The 25,232-nt window shown below is 45.2% G+C and overlaps 1 protein-coding gene across 1 annotated transcript in view; it reads right to left on the bottom strand.

Annotated features, from left to right (window-relative positions):
* The window catches only part of MDN1 (midasin AAA ATPase 1), a 2,142,100-nt gene that overhangs the window by 1,846,436 nt on the left and 270,432 nt on the right, over window positions 1-25,232 (bottom strand). Inside the window, exon 22 of the mRNA XM_086926648.1 lies at window positions 14,697-14,807. Coding sequence (XP_086782774.1) covers window positions 14,697-14,807 — 111 coding nt within the window. The remainder of the gene's footprint in view (window positions 1-14,696; window positions 14,808-25,232) is intronic.

The raw sequence follows: 25,232 nt of genomic DNA, 5'->3' as shown, positions 1-25,232 counted from the left end.
CGAACCAGCATAATTATTATTTATTATGAAGTTTTATATGGCGCCAGCCAGACCCAGAGGTAGCTGAGCGCTTCACAACCGTTCAAATGCAAAGACCAAACAAACAGTCACAGTAAGTACAGTGCAGATAGCAGCACAAGTGTCTCGAGACAATATCAGGTATTCACTTTGCGTATTGGAGGGAAAGTCACCAGTGTCAATACGTACTCGTAGTACCTTTTCAGGATGACCGTAATCTGGGTATCCCACCCCCATCGGTGGGTATTGTCAATAGCTCTTCTGTGTCTCCTGCCCTTTTGCCAGGGAGCGATCAAGGAAAAGATTTTTGAGTTGCTCTTTGAATTTTGCGAAGGAGGAGATAGTTCTTATATGAGGGGGGATAGCGTTCCAGATTTTGGGCGCGCTTCCCTCGAAGGTTCGGGCTGCGGTTTTTTGTTTGCGTGCTTTCATTGGGATGAGTAGTAGTGTGTTTGAGCTCCTGAGGGACCTGGTTTGTCTGGCTTTTTTTTTTTAGTTTAGAGGCCAAGTATTCGGGTTTGCCTGTGTGAAGGGCTTTGTGGGTGAGGCAGGCTGTTCTGAAACTGGTACACATTTCAACTGGGAGCCATTTTAGTTCTCTGAGTGCGGGTGAGATAGTCAAATTTCTTCACTCCTGTGACCATTCTAGCTGCTGCGTTTAGGGTTGTTTTAAAGGGGTGCCAGGTGCTGAGCCTGACAGTGTTGCGCTCCCATAGTCTAATCTGGATAACACCAGTGATTGGGTAACTTGTTTAAGGTCCTTGGCTGGGATGAAAGGTTTTATTTTGTTCAATAGCTTTAAGTTCAGGAAGGCGCTCTTCGCCAAGATCTTAATGTGTTTGGTCATGTTCAGTTTCGGGTCTAAAGTGATGCCTAATGATTTTACAGAATCCACCAGGGTGATGTTTCAGTCGAGTGTATCGATTGCAGATAGCCATTCTGTAATTTGAGGGTTCTCTTCTTTGTTTAAGATGAGGAGTATTTCAGTTTTGTCCCAATTGAGTTTTAGGTGGTTCCTTGATAGCCAGTGTTGGACTTCTCTGAGCGTGTCATTGAGTCTCTGAATGTCGTCAAAGGATGTGGTTTCCAGGTAGATCTGTGTGTCATCGGCATAAAGGTGAAAGGGGATGTTAGCTTTTCTGAGTAAGGTTGTGAGTGGTTCCATGTAAATGTTAAAAAGTTATGGGGATAGCACTGATCCTTCGGGGACTCCCTTGCTAACTTGATGTAGGTCAGACAAGCAGTTTTTGATTTTTATTCTTTGAAAGCGGTTGTGGAGGAGGGAGAACCACTGTAAGACCACCTCATCTAGACCTGCTCTTTCTTGAAGAGCCTTAATGAGGAGGATGTGATCAACCGTGTCAAAAGCTGCTGATAAATCTAGGAGGATGAGAAGGCAGCATTTGTCCGCATCCAGTGATTTGTGCATGTCATCGATGACCTTGAGGATCTCGGTTTCCATGCTACATCCCTTAGGGTGAAAATTGAAAAAAACACAGTTGATGGACAGAATGTAGAATAATGTCTAGGCAAAGGATCTGGGCCTAAATCCATCGTTTTTTTGCACTCCACAACACCCTGGGTTAGACACTGGCTATATGCAAATCAGCTCTGACCCTGTGCCCCATGGGAACAGTCCAGTCCGAACTACCAAGTCATGTCTTTCCCAGAACGGAATCAAGACAAGGACCGGTTTCTGGCTATCAGCCTTCATTCAGCCTGGATAGCTTGCCTCCAGTGGTGTGGAGAGCCTGGGACTCACGTCTGAGTATACCCAGCACACTCAGGGTGAAAATTGCAAAAAACACAGTTGATGGACAGAATGTAGAACAATGTCATACATTCACCCCAGTACAAGGATCTGGGCCTAAATCCATCCCTTTCTAAAGCCCCATTAGTTGGTGTCAAGTAGGTTGATGCTATCCAGGTGTTGGGTAAGTTGCAAGAGCACGGATCTTTCTAGGGTTTTGGCTAGAAGAGGTAGGTTTGAGACTGGTCTGTTGTTCAGATCTTTTTGTCTAGGTCTGTTTTTTTAGCAGTGGCGTGACTTGTCCCTGTTTGAGGCATTCCGGGATGATGCCGGATCGCAGTGAACTGTTAATTATCTTGCACCACAGCGGGGCAGGGGAGAGTTTAAGCTTTTTGGTCGATTGAGGCGGCTGAGGATCTAGAGCGTGTGAGGTAGGCTTAGATGTGAGGATCAGGTTGACTATCTCGTCTTCATGTATAGGGCTGAAAGATTTACATGATTTTGAAGGACGATTGTATGGGGCGTCGTTGATCTCGGGCAGGGGGATCTTGCTGAGGGTATTGATGTTGATCTCAAGTGAGAGTTCGATCTTGTTGATCTTTTCCTCAAAAAAGATTGCAGAATTATCACATAATTCTTTGGAAGCTTGCATTGCAGAGGTAGCAGGCTTGGAGGTTTGTCGTCTAATGATGCTAAAGAGTTCTCTAGGCCTGTTTTTTGCGTTATCTAGTGCAGTGAAAAAAATTAAGATTTTTCATTCTCAATGTGTTTTTTGTACTTCCCACAAGCTTCTTTGAGTTGTTCGCGGTGTGTGACTGAGGGATTGTGTCTCCATAGTCTCTCTGTAGCTCTTAGTTGTCTCCTTTCTGAGTTAATGTTGGAGTTAAACCAAGATCTGGATGGAGTACTCCTGCTTTTTATTTTAAAGGAGATATTTGATCGAGGATGGATGTCATCTTTGAGGTTAAGTGCGAGGTAAGTTCCGTTGTTGAAAGGTGATCAGAGAAGCTAGGGAGGAGTGCACGTACCTTTTTATCTAGGTTTGTTAAAAGAATCAGAGTTAGATTTCTGGACCATTTGGGGGGGTCTTGCAAGGGGAGCTGGAGAAGAGTTTTTTGGTTGATGTGAAATAGGATGTTGTGATGGTCGGACAAGTCTACGGGGAGGACGTGGTTAATAGTCACTGTCATTTTGAGCGATAATGGCATCCAAGGTTGCCCCATTCTTGTGCGTTTCTTCGGAGCTGAATTGAGTCAAATTGTTGTTCAGAAGTAGATTGTTGAGGGTCAGAATTAGTGGATTGTTTGCCTCATTCCAATGCAAGTTTAGGTCATCGAGAATTAGGTTATTTGCATCGCCGACTGAGCAGTGGGCAATCATATCTGACAGGTGTTCCCCGAAAGTGGACGTGTTGCCTGGGGGATGGTATAGGAGATAGCAGAGAATTGTTCTATTGTCATTAGTCTTGATGTTGGCGTTGAGACATTCGATGGAGCTGTACTTGAAGGAGTCCTTTTCGGAGATGGCAATGGTATTCTTATGTATGATTGCTATGCCTCCGCCTCTTTGGTCATTTCTGTCCTTGTTGATGATAGTGAAGACTGGGGGCACAAACATGTCTAGGATTGGTGTGGAGAATTTGTTTAGCCAAGTCTCTGTTATAAACGCAATGTCTATGTCATGCGAGATGATGGTTTCCGCAAGTTCTGTTGCATGTTTGACTGCTGATCTACAATTTATGAGCTTGCATTTGGTAGTGCGGTCTCCTTTGGTGTGCTTCTTTGTGGGGGAGGCTCTGGGAATGGGGGTGAGGAGGGTCGGAGGTCTAGGAGAATTCGAGGAGCGGTGGTCTCTTCCGAAACCGGTGATCACTTGAATCTTGGCTATAGGGGTATCTGTGAGGGGAGTGTTGTAGGTTAGGGATAGCTCAGTCACCTCCTTAGAGGACATGACTGCTTTGGTTCTTCTAGGTCTCTGATTTCGATGTTCTAAGTCAATTTTTCTGGGTCTTTGTGTTAGGATCACATGGGTGGGTGGGGGTTCCCTTGGTCTCAGAGTTTCATATTCAGTATCAGCTTCTCTGGATCTTTGTGACAGTGATGCATGGTTGGTTGGGGGTTTACTGGGTCTCTGGATTCGATACTTATTATTGGTTTCTTTCTGTCTATGTTTCAAGCTCGCCAAGGTGGGTGGCAGCTCATTTAGGTGTAGTGATTTGTTCGATCTTGGATGGGGGGGGCTAGTCGAAGTTTGAGACTGAAGCAGAAGCAATCTAGTCTTACGGGCAGATTAAAGGTTGGTTAAAATTTCGCTCAGGTCCAGGGTTATCACTTCTAGTTGACTTTCTAGGAGGACTAGCCGTTGTTTTAAGTTAACTGAGGATAGGGTAGAAGCTGCTTGGGCAGTAGTGTCTCGGGAGAGGGAGGCTTGGTCAGGTGTGTCCTGGAGGAGGATGGGCCCATCTGTGTTGAGGGGCCTATTGATGTAGGAGCTGACCCTATTAGGAATCATAAGTAAAAGGAGCAGTTGGTTGGGTTTACGTCATCCTGTTCACAGCATGAGTGGAGTGACTAGGGGACTGTGTATGCGTTTGGGAGTCGTTCCTGGTTTGTAGGTTAGGTAGATCAGGAGGAGGAGGGTATGACTCAGCGGGAGGTAGTTGCTCTTGGATCGAGGGAGCACGAGTGCGGGTGATGGTTCGTGAAAGAAGGGAGGTTGTTCTGGGCGATGGCGAGGAGAAGGATGATCGTTTCTCCAAATCTGGCTGGTTGGTTAGAGGTACGGAGTAGGGCAAGAAGGGACGTGGTGTGTGAACGGGGGCGGTCTTCAGTGAGGGGAAGAGAGAGTCAAAGGCTTTTAGATTCCCGATGCTTGATGGGATCAGGACTGTGCCGTTCATGTAGATGGTTATAAAGGTGTTGCTGTTTCGCGTTGAATGGTTAGTAATTGTGGTTGTCAGTTTGCAGCTGTGCTGGGTGGTCGTAGTTTTGGTGATAGGTAGCTGTGATTTGAGCATGGTGATCCAGTTGTCTGGTCTTTTTGTATGGAAGATTAGATCCATTATTTGCCCTTTGGAGGAGCAGTGGTAAATGTCCACGAAAAGGTTTTCGGGGTGTTGTCTGATTAGTCTATGTTTAAGGCTTCTTTTCGCTTTGGGTGAGAGGGGGGGTGGGGGGGTTGGGGGGGGGGGGGGGGGTTGGGGGGGGGGGGTGCCGTATCAGTTCGGGCCATGTGGTTTCAGGTAGGTCGGTGAGGGAGTACTTTGGGTGTAAGGGATGTTGGGGGCCATTTTCTCTTTGTGTCTTGTGTGTAAGAGAGGTGTCGGGTGGGGGCTTCCTGAGCTACTGATCGCTCTCTTACCTTGCGGCCAAGCTGCGGACTTTCAGATCCAGGCAGTGATTGGTCAGGCAGATAATAATCTGTACATTTTTGTTGCAGAACTAGTGTTCGGTCTGGTCCGGGGGGTAAGATGCTCAGAGTGTGGATCGACGTTTCCTTGGCGGAGGTGGCTTAGTTCCAGCTACCTATTCTTTTGGGGCGGTCCTGTGTGTCCTGCCTTTCTTGTGGCGAGTGGTGGAAGGTCCGAGTAGGGCTTGTAGAGTTTAGATTGTACCTGTTACCCTCTTCATTGCACTGAGCAGAGTTCCTATTGGGCTGAATAGAGCCTGACGCCCGTTGAGGTTGTGGCAGCCCGCGGCAGTTAGCAGTTAGTTATTTTTCGCCACCAAGCTGGGGATCTGGCTAACAACTCGCACTAGGAGGCTTCCTCTGCTTTTGTGGCAAGTCAGCCAAATGATTCTTAGAGTCTCTGATTCAAGTTGGGCTTGGCGGATGACTTCTCCACAAGTAGGACACAGCAGGCAAAGCCCTTTCCTTAGCTAGCCCAAGGTCAGCAGAGCAGCCATCCTTCAGTCTCTCCTAGTCAAGCAAGATATGGGAGGCATGGGTGCCATTATGCCATTATGCCCAGCAAGAACCCCTAGTGAAGGTTGCAGTCTCTAGCCAATAGGCTACCCGGATCCCTCATGCCTGACAACGTCCTGTGTTCGGGGGGCATCTAGCTATTCCGGAGTGCTCTATTCTGTCCACTGAAAAGATGTCAGGACCCTTCTCTTTGTGTGTGCTAAGCCCCCCTTAGGTATGTGGCTACACGCCACTGGGGAAACCGGTTTGGCAACTGTTTTCACTCTCTGACCTTGCTGATAGCCTATCTAACTAAACAATAAAGCAGCCCCTCCTGTTTTTGTGCACTACCTGTCCTTCACAGGTGGCTTCCCCTTTGAAGCTTGCCTTTTGGGTCAAAATCCCCTTTGGCTTCCTGCCTGGAGGATATAACACCCCCCTCCAGAGGCAGGCCTCCGTGGTTAGAAGTAAGCAAGGATAACATGTCAGACTGCAGCTCTGGACTTGCCAATGGGCCTACTACTCCCTCTCATTGTAAAAAATACAATTGCGAGTTTTTAATTTTAGAGCATGTTAAACACATGTTCTAATCTTTAATATGCTGCAACCTGCTTTAGGAGTCGATAGGTCTGCTGAAGGGATGACATGCACATCATAAAGGTGGTTTGGGCTTTGCCATTAGTTTAAATGGCAAAGTCGAGTTAGTTTAAAACTTCTCTTACCAGTCTGCATTGGCAGTCAGGCGTCATAGCTAGTGCTGCAGTAATGAGTGACATTTTAGGTCATAGCTACCTAGTGCCATATACTAAAGACACACACCAAGTCCTGATTAGCAGGACTCATGGCATCTGAGAGCCATTACACCAGTGCCCCCTAGCCAAAATTGAGGGGCAGGTGCAAAAAGTGGGGTGAAACCTGCAAAAGGAATATGCTACTTACCAGTATGCATCTGTTCTTGGAATAGAGGGCTGCAGAGGGGTACATTTATGAATAGATCGCCATCTGGTGTTGGGCTCGGATGATTGCATTTGTTTTTCTCTTGGAGAAGTCTTTTGTCGTCACGAGACTGGTGACTCCTCCCTTGGGTGCTAGTGCACATGGGCATCTGCTCCATCCTTAGATTGTTTTGCCATAGTAGGGTTAGATGGAGTAGTATGATAGAATACAGATAGAAAAGCCCATGTAAGTGTATCTAAATAAGATAGTATTGGAACAGACACAGGTTTCCGGGGAGGCTGGGAGGGCATGTACCACTCTGCAGCCCTCTATGCCAAGAACAGATGCATACTGGTAAGTAGCATATTCCGTTCGAGGCATATGGGCTGCAGATGGTACATTTATGAATAGACTATACAGCAGTTATCTCCCTAGCGGTGGTCACCAGTGTCTGTTGCAACAGTCTGAAAAAGTTTTTAGTACAGCTTGTCCCACTCTAGCCTGTTGTGTTGCCTGCACATCTACACAGTAGTGTTTTGTGAAGGTATGCGGTGTAACCCAGGTAGCTGCTTTGCATATGTCATCTAGAGGAATGTTTCCTAAGAATGCCATAGATGCTCCTAGTTTACGTGTAGAGTGAGCTCTAGGAGGAACAGTTAATGTCCTTTTTGCTTTTAAGTAGCAGATTTGTATACATTTTACAATCCACCTGGCAATGCCTGCTTTAGAGATAGGATTGCCCTTATGTGTAGGAGAAAACGCTACAAATAGTTGTTTTGTCTTTCTGAAAGTTTGTGTTCTTTCTATGTAGTACAATATCGCCCTTTTGACATCTAATGTATGTAGGGCCCTTTCTGTTACCGTCTGTGGTTTTAGAAAGAAAACTGGTAGTTCCACCGGCTGATTGATGTGGAATGCCGAAATTCCTTTAGGCAAGTATTTTGGGTTTGTTCTAAGAACCACTTTATTTTGGTGTAACTGCAGGAATGGTTCTTGTATTGTAAATGCTTGCAATTCACTTACTCTTCTGAGTGAAGTAATAGCTATAAGAAAAAGCCACCTTCCATGTGAGGAATTGTATTTCACACCTATGCATAGGTTCGAAAGGTGGTCCCATTAGTCTGGTAAGTACTCTGTTGAGATTCCAGACTGGGGAAGGCGGTAGTCTTGGTGGAATGACTCTTTGGAGGCCTTCAATGAAAGCTTTTATTGCAGGTACTTTAAACAGGGAAAGATGTTGTCTGTTTTGCAGGTACGCTGCTATAGCTGCAAGATGTACTCTAATAGAGGTGTAAGCAAGGTTACATTGCTGCAAGTGTAGTAAATAGCAAATAATCTCTTTAGTGGATGCGTCCAGGGGGTTGATAATGTAATGATGATACTTGTAAAGCGCAATGTTACCCCATCTTGGGGTGTCCTGGCGCTGAAGACCGCTGGGGAACCCGTCCTGGCTTTCCCTGTGAGATGGTCCCTTCTGGGTATCTCCAAGGTGAAACCAGGCATCCCCGGCGTCTGTGGGGGGCCGTTGTAGAGATGAGGCAAGCTTAATGCCCAGAGTTGCCGAGTGTGATCCCTGGTTAGAGTAGGCACCGAGGCGAGAATTATCGAGTCCGTTGACCCTGGTCCACAACCCTGCCGCGTCGGGAATTGAAACCTGGTCCCGGCCGACCTCTGCTTCCGGGTCTGCCGCCTCTAACCAGTGAGGCACACCATGTTACTGTAACAGTATACAGCAAACCTTTTCCACTTTGCTGCATAGCATGCTCTGGTGGTAGGACGTCTTGCTTGCTTAATGATTTCCAATCAGTTTGGAGGTAAATCTAAGTATCCAAATTCTATGACCTCAGGAGCCAGATCGCTAGGCTAAATTGTTTGGGATCTGGGTGCATTATTTATCAATGGTTCTGTGTAAGGTGCATGGGTAATAATCTTAACTTTTGATGTGGCACCTGTGAGAGTTGCAGTAGCGTGGTGAACCACGGCTGTCTTGCCCACGTGGGTGCTACTAGTATCATTGTCATTGAATGGTGTTGCAGTTTCCCAACCACTAATGGAATTAGTGGGAGAGGGGGGGATAAGCGTAAGCAAATTTGTTGGACCAATTTATCCATAGCGCATTGCCCTGAGACAGGTGGTGTGGGGACCTGGATGCGAAGTTCTGGTATTTTGCGTTCTGATGAGTGGCAAAGAGATCTATCTCTGGTTGTCCCCATCTTTGGAAGAATGGCTGCAGTATTTGGTTGTGCAGTTCCCATTCGTGTATTAGTTCTGACTCTCTGCTTAGGATGTCTGCTATCTGATTTTGAACTCCTGGTAGGTGTTCGGCTAACAGATAGATCTTTTGAGGAATGGCCCATCTCCAAATGTCCTGTGCTAGTTTGGATAGTTAGAGAGAGTGTTTCCCCCCTTGTTTTTGAATATAATACATTGCAGTCATGTTGTCTGTTCTGACCAGGACTGCTTTGTTGAGGATTTGCATCTGAAAAGCTTTTAATGCTAGAAACACTGCTAGTAGTTCCAGATAATTGATGTGCAGTCTTTTTTGCTGTACCCTCCATTTTCCCTGCACTGTATATTTCTCCATATGTGCTCCCCATCCGGTGAGCGATGCATCCGCTGTTAGCATCACTTGTGGAATCGGTTCTAAGAACAACCGCCCCTTGGAAATGTTTGTTGTGTTTCACCACTTCAGAGTGCGATGTGTGCGGTCGTCTACCAACACCAGATCTGTAATCTGACCTTGAGCCTGATTCCACTGTGTTGCTAGACATTCTTGCAGTGGACGCATTTGTAGTCTGACATATGGTATTAGCAGTATGCAGGAGGACATCATCCCTAACAGCTGCATGAGCACTCGAGCTGTTAGTGAGTGTTGTGGTTGAAATCGTTGGATCAACGTGATCATTGTTTGGATCCTGATTGGATTGGGGTATGCTGTGGCTCTTTCTGTGTCTATAGTAGCCCCTAGATATTGTTGAACTTTGTTTGGTTGTAGGTGGGATTTTGTGTAGTTCACCGTAAACCCTAGCTGGTGCAGCAATTGAATGGTCTTTTGTGTGTTTTGAAGACATTCTTCCTGTGACTTGGCTTTTATTAGCCAATCGTCCAAGTAAGGGAAGACATGTATTTGTTGTCTTCTTAGGTGTGCTGCAACTACTGCTAGGCATTTTGTGAACACCCTTGGTGCTGTTGTGACCCCAAACGGAAGGACTTTGAACTGATAATGTTGTCCTTCTACTACAAACCTGAGGTATTTTCTGTGAGCTTTGTGAATTGGGATATGAAAGTAAGCGTCTTTTAGATCCAGTGTAGAAAGAAAGTCCCCTTTCTTCAGTAAAGGAAGTACTTGTTGGAGTGTGACCATGTGGAAATGTTCCGAATTTATGTATGCATTGAGAGGTCGGAGGTCTAAAATTGGTCTTAGAGACCAGTCTTTTTTGGGGATTAGGAAGTAGAGAGTATACTCCTGTCCCCTGCTGATGTTTTGGAACCTTCTCTATAGCATGCTTTTGTAGCAGTGATAGTACTTCCTGTTTTAACAATGTTAGATGATCTTGACTCATTGGACGCTGTTTGGGGGGGGATGTTTGGTGGGGTAGCTGTGAGTTCTAGGCAATAACCATGTTGGATAATTTGTCTCACCCACTTGTCTGACGTGATGCTTTCCCAGACAGGTAGGAACTGTGATACACGTCCCCCGACCGGTGTTATATGGTCTGGGGGGAGTTTTATTAAGTCACTGTTTTGGGGAGTTGCGGTTGTTGTTATTTCCACGACCTCTACCCTTGTTGTTGTTACCTCTGTAACTGCCTCTTGAATTACCTCTGGGTGATGTTGGTGTAAAAGAGGTAGATTGCTGGCTTGTGCCTGTATCTATGACCCGCCTCTATAGGTGGACCTACGAAAGGAACCCCTTTGAGTTGGCTGTTGTAATGCTCCCATTGATTTAGCCGTTTCTGTGTCTTTTTTCATCTTTTTTAAAGTCTCATCTGTACCCGAGCCGAAAAGTGTTTTTTGATCAAAAGGATGGTTCAATAAAGATGTTTGTACTTCTTGTTTCAACCCTGAGACCCTAAGCCATGCATGTCTTCTTAACATGATACTGGTGTTGATGGATCTTGCTGCAGTGTCTGCCGCGTCTAAGGCACACTTAATGGAAGTGTTGGTTATTATCTTCCCTTCTTGTATAAGCTGGTCTGCCCTTTTTTGATGTTCCTTAGGGAGATGTGTGATGAGTTTTTCTAACTCATCATAATGCGCTCTATCATAGCGTGCAAGTAGCGCTTGTGTATTAGCTATGCGCCAGCTGTTTGCTGCTTGGGATGCTACTCTTTTGCCCGATGCATCTATCAACTTGGATTCCTAATCAGGAGGAGGAGCTTCTCCTGTAGATAATGAGTTTGCTCTTTTACGAGCGTTTGTGACTGCAAGCGAGTCCAGAGGTACCTGTCCCTTGATAAATATTGGGTCCTTTGGGGCTGCCTTATATTTTTTATCAATTCTTGGGTTTAATACCCTAGCCCTCACAGGGTCTTTGAATATGTCTGTTGTGTGATTGAGAAGACCCTTTAGCATAGGTAGTGTTCCTGATGTTCTTTGTGCAGCAGGTAGCGTTTCTAAAAGGAAATCCTCGATTTGAGGTTCTGCGTGTAAATCTACCTTATGGTATTTTGCTGCCCTACTAATCAGCTGTAGAAAACCTTTATTATCAGGTGGTGAAGGTTTTGAGGGGTAAAATTTTGGGTCGTTATCATCTGACCCTGCATTATAATTCTCCCATGGGTCTTCTTCATCTGGGACAGTGTCGTCATCCCCATGAAGTTCTCCCTCCCCTGTATCACTGTCTACATCTGTTTGAGGTGTAGATGGTCTCGGTGTAGAAGGTGGAGGAATAGCTGGCATAGTGCGAGGAAGAGGAGAAGAGGGTGTGTCTCTAGGTCGAGGAGAAAGGGGAGGAGTTATTTGTCCCCATTGTTCTCTTTTTAGGAGGAAGAGCTTTTGTCATCTAGCTGTTCATTCTTCCACTTTTTCGGTGATTTTGTCACCACTTTGCCAGTTTGCGGATCGATAAACAAAGTCTTATGTTTTGAATCTGTCTGCTGCTCCTGTGTCGGTACCGAAGTTTTTGGTTCCGAAAGGTGCCTTTGCTTCTGACCGTCAATGTTCTGTTTTTTCGGCACCGAGAATTTGCTAGATTCCGATTTTTTCGGTGTCGAGTAAGTCTTCGACGTCGAAGCATGTTTCGGTTTCGACATGGAATGTTTCGACGTCGAGCTTTCCTTTGTATGGGGCTTCGATGTCGGCCGCTTCTCGGATCCGACATGGTGGGAGGCCGAGAGTTTCGGTTTCGTTGCCGGGCCCGAAGGCGGGGCGTCGGAAACTTTCTTCGGTAGTCTGACCGGGCTCGAAGGTGGGGTCGGTACCACACAGGGTCGGTTTTTTGGTAAGGGGACGTCGTCACTCACGGTTTGTTGAGCGTCGATTTCTTCGACATCAGACTCGTCCACTTCCGACCCCGACTCGTCCTCATGTTCGTCTTCCTCTTCGGGGTGCTGGGCCTCAAACAGCTCCGGGATTGCCTCCGACTGCATTCTCGAAACCTTGTGTCTTCGGGCTTGACTGTTTCTAATCGTCGACTTGGAGGAGAATGCTGTGCAGGCTTTGTAGTCCCTGGATTCGTGATCAGGCGATAGGCAGAGATTGCACACCTCGTGTAGGTCCTTGTGTGGGAACTTCTCACCGCACGTTGGACATCTCTTAAATGGAGTCCTTTCAATGGACTCCGGGCTGGACGACGTCGAGAAAGGCCTCCCGGTCTTGTCGACGTAGAAGAAACTGTTTATTGTTGGAGTCGAAACGCGTCGGAATGGAAATGAAATCGCGTTCGATAACAATACCGTCAATTTGGAAAGGGAATACGCGCCGAAATATCACTTTTTCTCGAAGTCGATCCGGAGTGCTTCGATCCTCATCCGAACCAGATGGTGGAAAAAAACAATCTAAGGATGGAGCCGATGCCCATGCGCTCTAGCACCCAAGGGAGGAGTCACCAGTCTCGTGACGACAAAAGACTTCTCCAAGAGAAAAACAAATGCAATCATCCGAGCCCAACACCAGATGGCGATCTATTCATAAATGTACCATCTGCAGCCCATATGCCTCGAACAGATTGTTTCCTCACAATGTACCAGAGACTTTATGAAGTGGATGGAGATCAGAAGTTGGTTGATGCATTGAAGTGATCTTTCAATTGTGAAAGATAGGCTTTTTGTCTTGATTAGTTTTTTGTTTTTGTTTTGTTTCTTTTCCTCCTCCTATTTTGTCAAATCGGGAACAGCTGATGGCGGATCATTTAAAGTTGCTCAAAGAGGAAATTTGAGCTCTTTTGGGCAAGGGAGCTATAGAAAGGGTCCCAGTTTCAGAAGTAGGCAGTGGCTGTTATTCCCGCTGCTTTCTGATTTCGAAAAAGAACAAGGGGTTGAGGCCCAATTTGATCTTCGGCCAGTCAATCTCTTCCTCAAGTAGAAGAAATTCAAAATGCTCACTCTGGCTCAGGTCTCGTTTCCCCTAGACCAAGAAGACTGGATGGTAGCGTTGGACCTGCACAATGCGTATTTTCACACTCACATCCTGCCGGACCACAAGCGTTACCTGCGGTTCAAGGTAGACCGGGAGCACTTTAAATGTACCGTGCTCCCCTTCGGCCTTACCAGTGCCCCTCGGGTGTTCACCAAGGTGATGGCGGTGGTTGCAGCTCATCTACGCAGGTTAGGGGTGTCAGTCTTCCCCTACCTCGACGACTGGCTGTTGAAGGCATCCTCGCCCCAGGCAGTCGTCACCCACCTCCAGACTACAGCGGACCTCCTGCATTCACTGGGGTTCTCTATAAACATGCCGAAGTATCACCTGACTCTTCGCAAACGCTTCCTTTCATCGGAGCAATTCTGGACATAGTGCAGTTTCAGGCCTATCCTCCCAAGCAGCAAGTCCAGGATTTTCAGGGTATGATTGATAGTTCAGCCTCTGTCCTGGATTTCCGTGAGACTGACTGAGGCTGTTGAGCCTCATGACCTCCTGCATCCTCTTGGTAAGACAAGTCAGATGGCGTATGCGGACTATGAAGTGGGATTTGAAGTTCCAAAGGGCACAGCATCGGGGAAATCTCACCAAGGCAGTGCCGATCTCGTGAGGAACTGCAAAAGATCTGCAGTGGTGTTTAAAGAACCGCGATTGGGTCAATGGGTCTCTCTTCCCCAACCAGATCTCACAGTCGTGACAGATGCATCACTTCTGTGATGCAGCGACCACCTGGAAGAGGTGGAGATCAGGGGACACTGGTCTCCAGTGGAAACAGGGCTCCAGATAAGTTTGTTAGAGCTCCGAGCGATTCGGTTGGCATCGAAAGCATTCCTTCCCTCTGTCAAGGGGAAGTTATTGCAGGTGTTCACAGACAACACCAACGCCATGTGGTACTGCAGTAAACAGGGCGGTGTTGGACCCTTTGTCGAGAGGCTCATCAACTCTGGACATGGCTGGACAGCAGGGCATAACCCTGGTGATTCAACACCTGGCATATTCTCTGAAAGCTAGGGCGGACAAACTAAGCTGTCGATGCCTAGTGAATCACTTATGGTGTCTCGAGCCGGAGGTGGCACAAGGTCCCTTTCAGCAGTGGGGAGAACCTTGGTTAGATTTGTTCGCCTCCAAAGAGAACACACAGTGTCAGCAGTACTGCAAGTTCGAGTTTCCATGGCGGCTCTCGCTTGGCAACGCTTTTCGTCACGAGTGGAACTCATTCCTGTTTTACGCCCATACCAGTCCTGCCCAGGGTTCTGAAGAAGATCAGGAGCAACGGAGCCCAAAGTCATTCTTATGGCTCCAGATTGGGCAAGGAGAGTCTGGCAACCAGAGCTTCTGAGAATGAGTATCAATCCTAGGATCAGGCTGCCCCTTCGGGAGGATCTTATGTCGCAACAGAAGGGGAGGATTCGCCACCCAAACCTGTCAACTCTGTGCCTAAGATGAGGAATGCAATAACATAATGCAATATCAAAATAACAATATGCTTTGATTCAAGGGTTCAACTTACCTGCTTAGTTAGACTCTTGATGCTGCAAAGCACTATATGCTGGCAAATTAGTTTCTGCACAATGGGATGCGAAACTCTGTCCAGTTGTGTCAGAAAACCCAAACAGAAGCCCTGGAAAAGAAATGAGCATTTTATTAACTTCTGTCCAAGGAGAGAGAGAGATATATAGATATAGATATATATATATAGATATAGATATATATATACCAAAATGTACATATGAGGCTGGAAGGTCAAAGTAATATACTCTACAGGTGCTTAGTCTTTGCTAAATGATCCATTTCAACACAGACATAAATTAACAATAATTTATAGGCAGGAAGGCTCTACTGAAACTAAGAAAAATGTTTTTTCACCTTATACCCTTGCCAAATGTTCTCAAGAGGGACTTCAATGGAGAACACCAGATCTGATTGCAAAAATATTCTACCATAATATACTATGTACACAAACATATGCAAAGTTGTGTGGGAACTAGCTTAACAGAGCAGACATGTTTAATAGCAATTAAATCTCAGCCAAAAGGTACTGCGCTTTAACTGTAGTTTCTTGGCACAAAATATATGCTGCTGCTTAGTACCAAAGTATAATTTGTTATGATGACCTTTGAAGACGATACTTTGCACCGGTACAAAAAATGTATATACCGATTTTACACCGGACTAGCAAACCTAATTTGTTAAATGCTATTATAGCATTGTGAACTATGGACCTATAATTTACGGTATATTAAAAATTAAGCATAAGCATGGACCAAAGCATTATCTGTGCCACACGTTGAATCAACCTGTGCCCTCTTGTTTTAAAAGCAAAAACAATCTCAGGTGTAAGGAAATGCTGCTTTTTGTACTAATGCTGCTGTGTTTTTTTTGTCTCAGACTGAACTAAGGCATGCTAATCAGACATCAGTGTGAGTGCCCTGACCCTAAACTGTATGTGGAATTTGTTGTACCCAATTGGAAATGGCTATCTTACTGTAGTCCCTAGTATATGGTACCATGGTACCAAGGACAAATAAGTTCGAAGGGCACACCAGGGATTGCACTGGAGGTCCCTAAGTAAAGAAGTCCGCAAATCCGCCTCTGCAGACTGGTAGAGCAGTTCTGCACTACTAACCCAAAGTTGCCATTGAAAGCTATGGCAAAACCACCACTAATAATAATAAAGGAATTTATAAAGCGCTTGGTTACGCCAACGTCGTGTCCCCGCGCTAGGGTGAGAGGAGGAGGGAACGCAGAGAACCCACGTCCAGAACGACCAACGTGATCAGCATAAAAACAGATGGGTTTTTAGAGCCTTCCTAAACTTCAGCTCAGAAGTTTCCATCCAGAGGCTCAGAGGAAGTTTATTCCAACTCTGAGCCGCCAGAAGCCGAAAGGACCTGCCTCCCATCAATCAGCAACATGATGAGACAAAGTCTTAACAAACATTGGAAGACCCTTCAGATAGACGACACACTTAAGGAATTCTTGCCGACCAGACCTCAAATCTCTTTCAGAAAAGGTAGGACACTTAGAAACAGACTGAGCCCTACTGACCCCATCAAGAGCTTAACCTCTAACTGGATGACCAACCTATCCTGTGGTTTCCATAAATGTGGCTGCTGTGGAGCATGCAAATGGGCACTCAGTGGCACCAAGGATTTCAGAGACTGGAGAAACCAGAGTTACAGAATTAACACCTTGGGTGCTAAGCAGATCCCCCTCCTGTGCTGATATTTGCTGAATCTCATTGTTCATGACTAGCTCAGCTCGTCATGAGCACACGAGAGGTGTACCTCGTGACGAGCTGAGCTCGTCATGAGCATCGAAGGGGTTAAGAGGAACATAAACTGCAACACAAAATATGTTGTCTACATACTTGAATGCACCTGCAAAAGACACTACATGGGTAGCACCAAAAGGGCCCTGAAAGAACGCATCATGGAACACATCAGGGCCATGCTTAACAACGATGCAAGATCTCCTGTTGCCTGTCACATCAACACATGCCCCTCACAAGGACCGAAGAAGATCCTCACGTTCTTCGGAATAAATGTCACAGAACCCAACACAAGAGGGGGCAACCGTTAACTGAAGTTGAGAAGATTAGAAGCAATCTGGATAATGCGCTTGCATTCTGTCAAAGAGGGGCTCAACATAGACCATGAGCTGCAATATTTCCTAGGCTCATGAGACTCACCAGTCAGCCATCACGCTTTTCCTGTTCTATTCATATTGTATAGGTCCTGTTTCTTAACACGACATCTGTAACCTTAGATAATCCATTATTGTTAGAATATTGAATGGTGTTTTGCTTCCTGTATACCTCGATTTTCCTAGACCCAGTTTGATGACTGTATACAATTGTAACTGTACCACTGTTACTAGGACAGTCCACTAATTTTGTTCATTTAACCCATGTTCACATTAATTGTTCTTGATACATGCTTTCAATTCTAACTCACCTATCCTATTGATGTATAAACCTATATTTTCTTTGTCACTTGCCATCCACTACTTCCTTATACCGATTACTCCACTCCCAATACACCTTTAATTCCCACATGTATAAACCTATAATTTCTTTGACTCTTGCCATCCACTACTTCCTTATACCGACTACTCCTCTCCCATAACACCTATAATTCTCACATCTGTCTCGATTTATCCCAGCCCTGCCACTATTTCATATTTTCATATAATTTAAGTAATTCTTTAGGCCACGTTTTCACTACACTTCCGGTTTCTCTATAAGTAAATCAGTTCTACGCTCTAGTTTTACGATGCATTACACATCACTCCTCATGCCCGGCTACCCCACACTCTTTGCGGGAGCACTTCCGTTGTACATCCGGTTTCCAGGAATTTTTTAGTTTGACGCACCAGTCTTTCACTGCACCACGCCTGGGAACTTGCCCGGGCCCCCTCCGGCAATACCAATCCAAGTCAACCTCTCCCCTTCTTACACACGGGGACCAGGCGACCCTGCCCTATCCACTACCCGGATGATGAGACATGCCGCATGCAAACACCCGTGCAAGCAACTTACTGCGACAGGTAAGAGGCCCTTTTGACCTGCCCACCTCCTTATTTGTCCCCTCCCACCGCCATTCCCAACGGGCCTCACGCCTTCCCCCTTTTCCCTCACAGCACGCTGTTTAGGCCAGACCCGTCCTGAGACGTGCCCTTTCATCACAAACTAAGCGCCGACCTGGCAATTCCTTTGTCGCTGCCAGACCCTGGCCCGTCATCAGTAAGCCAACTCAGTGACCACGTGTTTCGTTTTTATTTATTTATTTCACTGGTACCTAGTTTTAACTGGCCTAGTTATATTGTTTCCTTTTCCGACACAGCACCGCTAAATACACTAGATGCCTTATTACCACACACAGGTAAACTCCCTTACCATGTAATAATAGAGTTCTCTTCTCTACACATTTATCTTGAGCTCTACGTACCCGTGCCATTTTCCTTTTTCTTTTTCTTCTGCATTTTATTTCCCTTATGTGGTTTTGATTCTTGGCACGCTGTCTTTATGGCTAAAGTTTCTCTGTTTTCGCTCTTTCTCGCCGGTTTTAAATAACTTTAGTCACATGTGTATATTCACTTTGTACACTGTAGGATGTAAGATATAATCCGATGAAACCTTTCACGCATTTTAGACTGATTTTAATGTGAACTCACACTTTAAACGCTATAATCCTCTGAAACTAGATATACTTTTAGAATGTGGTTCCACACTGTGCGTTCATATTGTGTTCCCGTGGTTATCAGGACTGTACTTCAGTGTACCCTTTGTCTTCTTCTAGATACAACTTAAAACCGGCTCATCTTCACAGATATTTACAACATTTAGCTTTACCGTACATCTATGCTACATTGTTTTGTCTTCTTTTAGATGCCTCCCCGAACCGGGCCATTCCTTTAGGAACTTCCATGTTAAGACACGTGTTTTCAGACAAATTTTCCATTTTAGAGATATATTAACAACACTCTCGGCCCCTTTATCATAACTCGATCCCTAATACGCTCCATGTACTCTGATGTTACCCACGATCCTTTTGATCTAGACTTTTGCTTACATCCTGATTTCACTCTGATACCACAGTCGTGTTATTATGTAGTCATGTTGAACAGTGTATGTTGGTCTTCTCTTAGATACAACAACGCAAAACTTCCCTAATTTTTCACTTGGTACTGCCTTTTTTACTTTTCTAAATTACGTTGTATTTTATTTAACACCACCTTGTCACAGCACAATTCGGGCCTTTGTTTATTGTGGAGTCCCAGTCACTTTATGTGTATGTCTTTCCCCTAATATAGGGTCTCCACCAAGTTCTAGGTGCTCCAATTCAACCACTTAGTCACTGTTTACAGTTCAGCGATTCTAATTCATGCATACATTGTGTTCTTCCCAGCCCTGAAGAGTCACAACCCCAACACGGTGTGACGAAACTCGTGTCGGTTATTTGCTCTTGTATGTACTGATCAACACTGAACCATTAAATATATATACTCTATAATGATGGACTCTGAAATCCTATATTGAACGCTTACCAAGTACTTTGGGTTCTCACTTGAGAACCGATTTTAAGGTACCATACCTAACCTTTAACTGTGTTTTTTTCAGTGAAATTCCTTTAATTATGTTGCACTGCATTCACTTGCCACATACCCGATCCACATTGCGCACACCCTTCACATGCAATGGGAGTTGGCCGTAGGGCCTAGCCTTTGGCAGGACTCTGCCCATAACCTCCACTGGCAGAAAACACCTGCTGCGCATGGCAGTCTGTGTCCTGCAGCGGTTGGCATAGAGCCTGCCTACAAACAGGTGATTGAAGGAATGCTAAAATGCATCTCAGCCACTGTAAATTGTTGGGGCTGCATTTCAATCCAACGTGTTGCACCCTCCATGCCGTTCTCAACAGAGGTTCACCTTATGCAAATGAGTATTGACCCTGCTCCTCACTGGAACAGTCTATCCTGAACTGTGAAGCGTAGCCTAGCCGGAAGCAAAGCTAGAACGGTTCTGGTCTGTGTGTCTCGTCAGCAAGTTGTATCTTGTGTGCTCTGGCAAAGCCAATAGGTCTGGGTACTAATTCGCACAGTGTACTAACACATGTAGTGTTATCACATTACAGAGAGACACACAGGCAGAACCAGCAGATGAGGATAAACAGATACTGTTGTGAAGTCGTCTCTCATGCAGCTCAATCCTAGACCTTAAGTGAATACGGAAGGCTGTACCCAACCAGCCAATGCCGTTGGGCGAGAGAAACACTTCCTACTGGGCTGAGCCAAGGCATGATTCACAAAGTCTTACGATAAGAGCTGGAAGAGGCTGGTCGAAGAAAGCCTGTAATTGAAAGGGGAGGATCCCTTTCAACACGTTTATTGCTAAAAAATAGTTCTGTTTGGCAGGCATGCTGTTAAAATCGAAATCCAAAAAACTTTCGACTTTTACAGTGGGAAAACAAGGGTTTCTCAAACTTCTGCTTGGACAGCATTTTCTCTCAATTACATTTTTAACCAAGGGAATCCCACAACGAAGCATGCTAACAATCTGCAAAGTAGGTCAATGCCTAGTCAGGGGTAAAAGAGTTACGTAAATGCAATTAAAATACTATACATCAATCACGAAGGTTCTTAGATTTAGTCCGTGAGCTCCTAACTCTTGGCAATTCCACAATGTTTTGTAGCGGCCTGCTATGGCAGTATATAGGTGCATGCTTGTATTTTTGTCACACATTATGCGTTTCCATAACACATTAAGGTACTTTCATTTTCTGCATATTGTTTCACTGCTCTATTACAAAATTAACAAATCCACTTTATTCCATACTCCGTTCACGTTGTGCATTTTTTTTAACACCCTGAATTACTTTTATTGTGTATTTTTTCTACAGATTCCTGGCTGCCTGCTTCATTGATGTACCGTATTGAATTTATTGCAACTGCAAGTTGGTTTATGCTGCATTTTTTTTTTAAATCCCCTTCAGCCCTCTGCGGCTGTTTTACAGAGTGGACGTGGACAGGCCTTCACAGAGTAAGAACTGTGAACCACTACCACCTCGGTTTCGCTGGGATTAGGTTTGAACCAATGATAGATCATCTAGGTAAAAATAGCTACTAAACACCCACTGAAAAAAAAAACGACAATTGCAACACCCAGCGCACAAAAGTAAGCATATATGCATTGAACGCTCAGAAGAAAGAAGTGCTAGAAGGCACCTATGGTGAATGGACAAGAAGAGGACATTTGAGGACAGAAGTTCACAACTTACACATGGAATGTAAGAAATTATAAGCAAGGACTCAGTACAAAGGGGGTGTTTACACACCACTTGCAAATGTTCAAAACACAAATAAAAAGCATTGTCATTACAATGACAATAGCTCAAACTCTTGCAAATGAGAGACATATAGCATTGCAAATGCGAGACATATAGCATTGCAAATGCTTGCTGTATTGTTTGCCAGCCGTCAGACTGGATCTGGATATGTACGTAGCAGTAAATCAAAGTTGTACAAAGTGCCATTTCATGTTATTTGCAGTCACATGGTCACTAGAAACGATGTTGGGAGTATATATAAAGGTACACTGAAGCCAGTAATATATTCAACCCTATTCTAAACTCACCAACTTAAAAGTTAAGAAGACAGAGGGTGGGCAAAGGTATTGGAAAATAAATGAAAAGTCAACCTCAGGGTGGAAAATAGGAGGGTGACGAGGAATCAACGTGGGGCCACATATCCATTGAAAAAGAACTTTACGAAAAGTAGTTCTTTGTTCTTCGAATGCATTTTGGCTTCCACAAATTCCTTATATGAGCCAATACCCAAGCAACCATGAAGAAGAATACAATTAACCAACAACTTCCCAATCACAGCTTGCCTGAATTGGGACAGAGACCTGTCCTGTTCATCCCAACAGCAATAGTTGGTAAAGGAATGCAAAGAGGCCACGTTTGCTGCCCAGTGAATACACGCTTTTCATGTTTGGTATGCATACATTAATTCAACAGGCAAAAACTTCTAATTTAGTTCAGAGCTGCTTACAGGTAGCTGGTGAGTTATTGGTCGCTCACAAGCTACTTGTTTGAGAAGCCAGATGTAGTCCTTGCCCTGCAGAAAATAGGAGGGTTTGGACTGGCTGAAGGTGGGACAAGGCTTTAACCACGTGATGTCATTAATCGGGGTCAAGAGGTGTGTGTGGTATCATCTGTGCCACCCCTTTCATTTTAGTGACTGGACGTTCATGGTTTAAACAAGGAGGACAATGTATAACAGAGAAGAGGAGTGTGGGAAGGGACAGGTAAAACAGACAAGCGGAGACTTGCTTAGAATGAGCACTGGCTAGTAAATGGGCAGAAGGTGGATGAGTGGGTGGGTGGCTGGATGAACAATGGATTGATGGATAGATGGGTGGATGGATGGAGGGAAGGATAGACGATGGATGGGTGGTTGGAATAGTCCTGAAGGTATTACTTGGGCAGTTGATAAGGGCAGCAAGGCAGGCATGAAATGGAACCTGTGGAGAGCATGGTTTACATTTAAAATGTGGCTTCACCAATACTGCTTGATTCCGACTACGTGCTCTCTTAGCTAAGAATCGGCGCTGAAATAAAACATAAAAGGGCATCAATAAAAAACTGGGAAAAGGTAGATGAGTTTTTTTCCTCTAAAGACAGGAAGAACAAGCATTGAAAATGTAATAGGTCTCACCTTTGATTAAGTTAAAGCCATTTGCTTTGCTAATGGTATTGTATTCGAGATTTGCATTTTTAGTGTATATTTGTGATCTGTGCATATATTTGCTCTCCCCTCACCCCTTTTGTATGCCTCACGCTATTATAATCCTCACTATACCAAATTAACATATACTATTCTATTCATTTATCTCCCAAATCTGAAACATTACCTATCCTACGAACGCAAAGCTTTAAACTTCTACATAACTAACAAAACAATTCTAACTACATACAACTACAACATATCACAAGTATACACTAAATAATGCAAAGCTAGAATACAATACCATTAGCAAAGCAAATGGCTTTAACTCAAAGGCGAGATCTATTGCATTTTCAATGCTTGTTAAGTAAGGATACTGCTGAATGGGCGCGCGCCAGCTGAGAGCTTCGATTTCTGCTCCTGACTCCATTTGTCTGTTTCAGAAGGACTAAAGCATAAGTGAGGCAAAGGCGTTCATTAACTCTTGGTCAGGCAATCTCCAAGGTGAGGGTAAGGACCAGTCTGCCAATAACTGCCAAGGTTTCAGATGGCTATAAGTGAAATTTTCATAATTTCATTGTAATTACGGGTCAGCCACCGCAGTGGTTTGCACCCATTTTAAAATCTTACAGTTTCTCGGTCGGATTCATTTCTGACATTTTTAGGTTTTCCTTTCTTCATTGCTTGCTTTTTTTGCTCGCAAGAAAGTGTCACTCTTACTCGTCGAAATGCAACTTATAATTGCATTTACATTTTGAAAATGTCACTTAGAGCAATCTGAAACCTTGGCAGCTATGGGTGAACTTCTACATGTAGAACTTCAGGCACTTATGGACAGACCACTGGCCACACAGAAATGATTATAAACACATACACAGAATCTACGTGTGGGGCACAAACATGCAGATACGCAGATTTTAAACCACATCATAACGCACAGGGAAAATAAACGAGAGTTCGACCCACTGTGCGCGAGAGAAGCGCACGTTCCAATGAGATATGCGTGTTTTTAGACAGACTGTGACAGGCACATGCAGATTTAGAGATAAAGTGAGAGGCACTATACATTGCCACACAGTGATTGTCATATGCGCGCGCCGACATGCACACACGCGCGAACAGGGTGACACAACGAGGGAAGAGAAGGAAGGTGTATGTGGCGAGAAGGACTTATTCTGACACTACTTTCTTCCTTACAAATGAGGGTCTGAAAAAACTCCCACTGAGACAAAGCCAGGCAGAGGAAAGCAAGAGAAAGACAGAAGCAAGAGCGGGGCGAAGAGACCGCGAAGAATGAGTTAACAGGGGCGCTGGAAGTGAGCGCGGAAAAAAAGAGCAAAGAGAAATAAAAGATTGTGGAGAAAGAGATAAGGGAAGAGAAAGATAAGGGAAGAGAAAGATAAGGGAAGAGAGAGAGGGGGGGAGATATGGGAAAGAAAGAGAAAGCAGAAAGATGGGCCGAGGAGAATGGAGAGATAGGGGGAGAGAAGAGGGAATAGAAAGGAGAGCAAAAGAAAGAGGGAGACGGAGGAGCAACACAGACCAAGGGACACAGGCACACAACGAAACAAATAAATAATAAAGAAAGTGCAAGGGAAGACAATGAGCGTTGGACAGTACCGAGAGACTGCGAAAGAAATAGCGCAATATGCAATGGAGAAAATAAAGAGGGAAGAGGAGGGGGAGAAAAGGTGACAAAGAGAGTGTCATATTAGTGTGGGGCAGAGAGGGTGAAAAGGACACCCAAAAGAAGGAGAGACTGACAGAAGGAGTTAGAAGAGAACACGTGAGAAGAGAGAAAGAGACGAGGACGTTGTGTGGAGGGAGACAGCATGAAGAGGGAGGGAAAGGGTTGGGACTTGGCCATTTTTGCAGGGTCATCCCTGAACTTTTTGCCTTCCTCCTGTATTTTGTCTGACCTGTTTTTGATGGCTTTATGACTCTGGACACTTCACCACTGCTGATCACTGCTACAGTGCATATGCCCTCCCTATTGTAAAATGATGTATAGATTAGTGACTCCATGATTGGCTTATTTGATTTACTGTCAGACCCTAGTACAGTGCACTGCGGGTGCCATAGGCTGGCAAATTAAATGCTGCTGGGGGCTTGCAGCACTGGTTGTGCCAACCACAGAAGCAGCCTGTAAAGTGTGTCTCAGGTCTGCCATTGCAGAGCCTGTGTGCAGTCTGGTACTGCCATGTTGACTGGCAAATGCACCCACTTTGCCAGTCCCTAAACCTTCCCTTTTCTTCATATCAGTACCCCATGGTAGGCCCAAGGGCAGGGTGCATTGTATGTAAAAGGTAGGACATGCCCTGGTGTGTGTGGCATGTCCTAATAGTGAATTACAGCCATTTTTATTTTTCACTATTGCAAGCCTACCTGTTCCCCATAGGCCAGAATGGGCAGTTTGATTATTCAATCAATCGGGGAATTTGTAGAGCGAGCTATTCACCCGTTAGGGCCTCAAGGCGCTTGGGGGTGGACGCTACTGTTCGAACAACCAGGTCTTGAGTTGCTTCCTGAAGGCGAGATGGTCCTGTGTCAGCCGGAGGTGGGTGGGGAGGGAGTTCCTTGTCTTGGCTGCCAGGTATGAGAAGGATCTTCCTCCGGTGGTGGCTTTGCGAATACGTGGGATTTTGGCAAGGACGAGACTGGCGGAGCAGAGCTGGCGGGTTGGAGTGTAGAATGCGAGGCGGATATTGAGGTACTTGGGGCCCGCGTCGTGAAGGGCCTAGTGTGCGTGGGTGAGGAGTCGGAATGTGATTCTTTTGCATCTTATAATCCTAACTGACTCAGGGAACTAGGTAGAAAT

This window comes from Lissotriton vulgaris, chromosome 6, assembly GCF_964263255.1.
Source record: "Lissotriton vulgaris chromosome 6, aLisVul1.2, whole genome shotgun sequence".
In the NCBI taxonomy this organism is placed as follows: domain Eukaryota; kingdom Metazoa; phylum Chordata; class Amphibia; order Caudata; family Salamandridae; genus Lissotriton; species Lissotriton vulgaris.
This window is presented reverse-complemented; position numbering and strand designations above follow the sequence as displayed.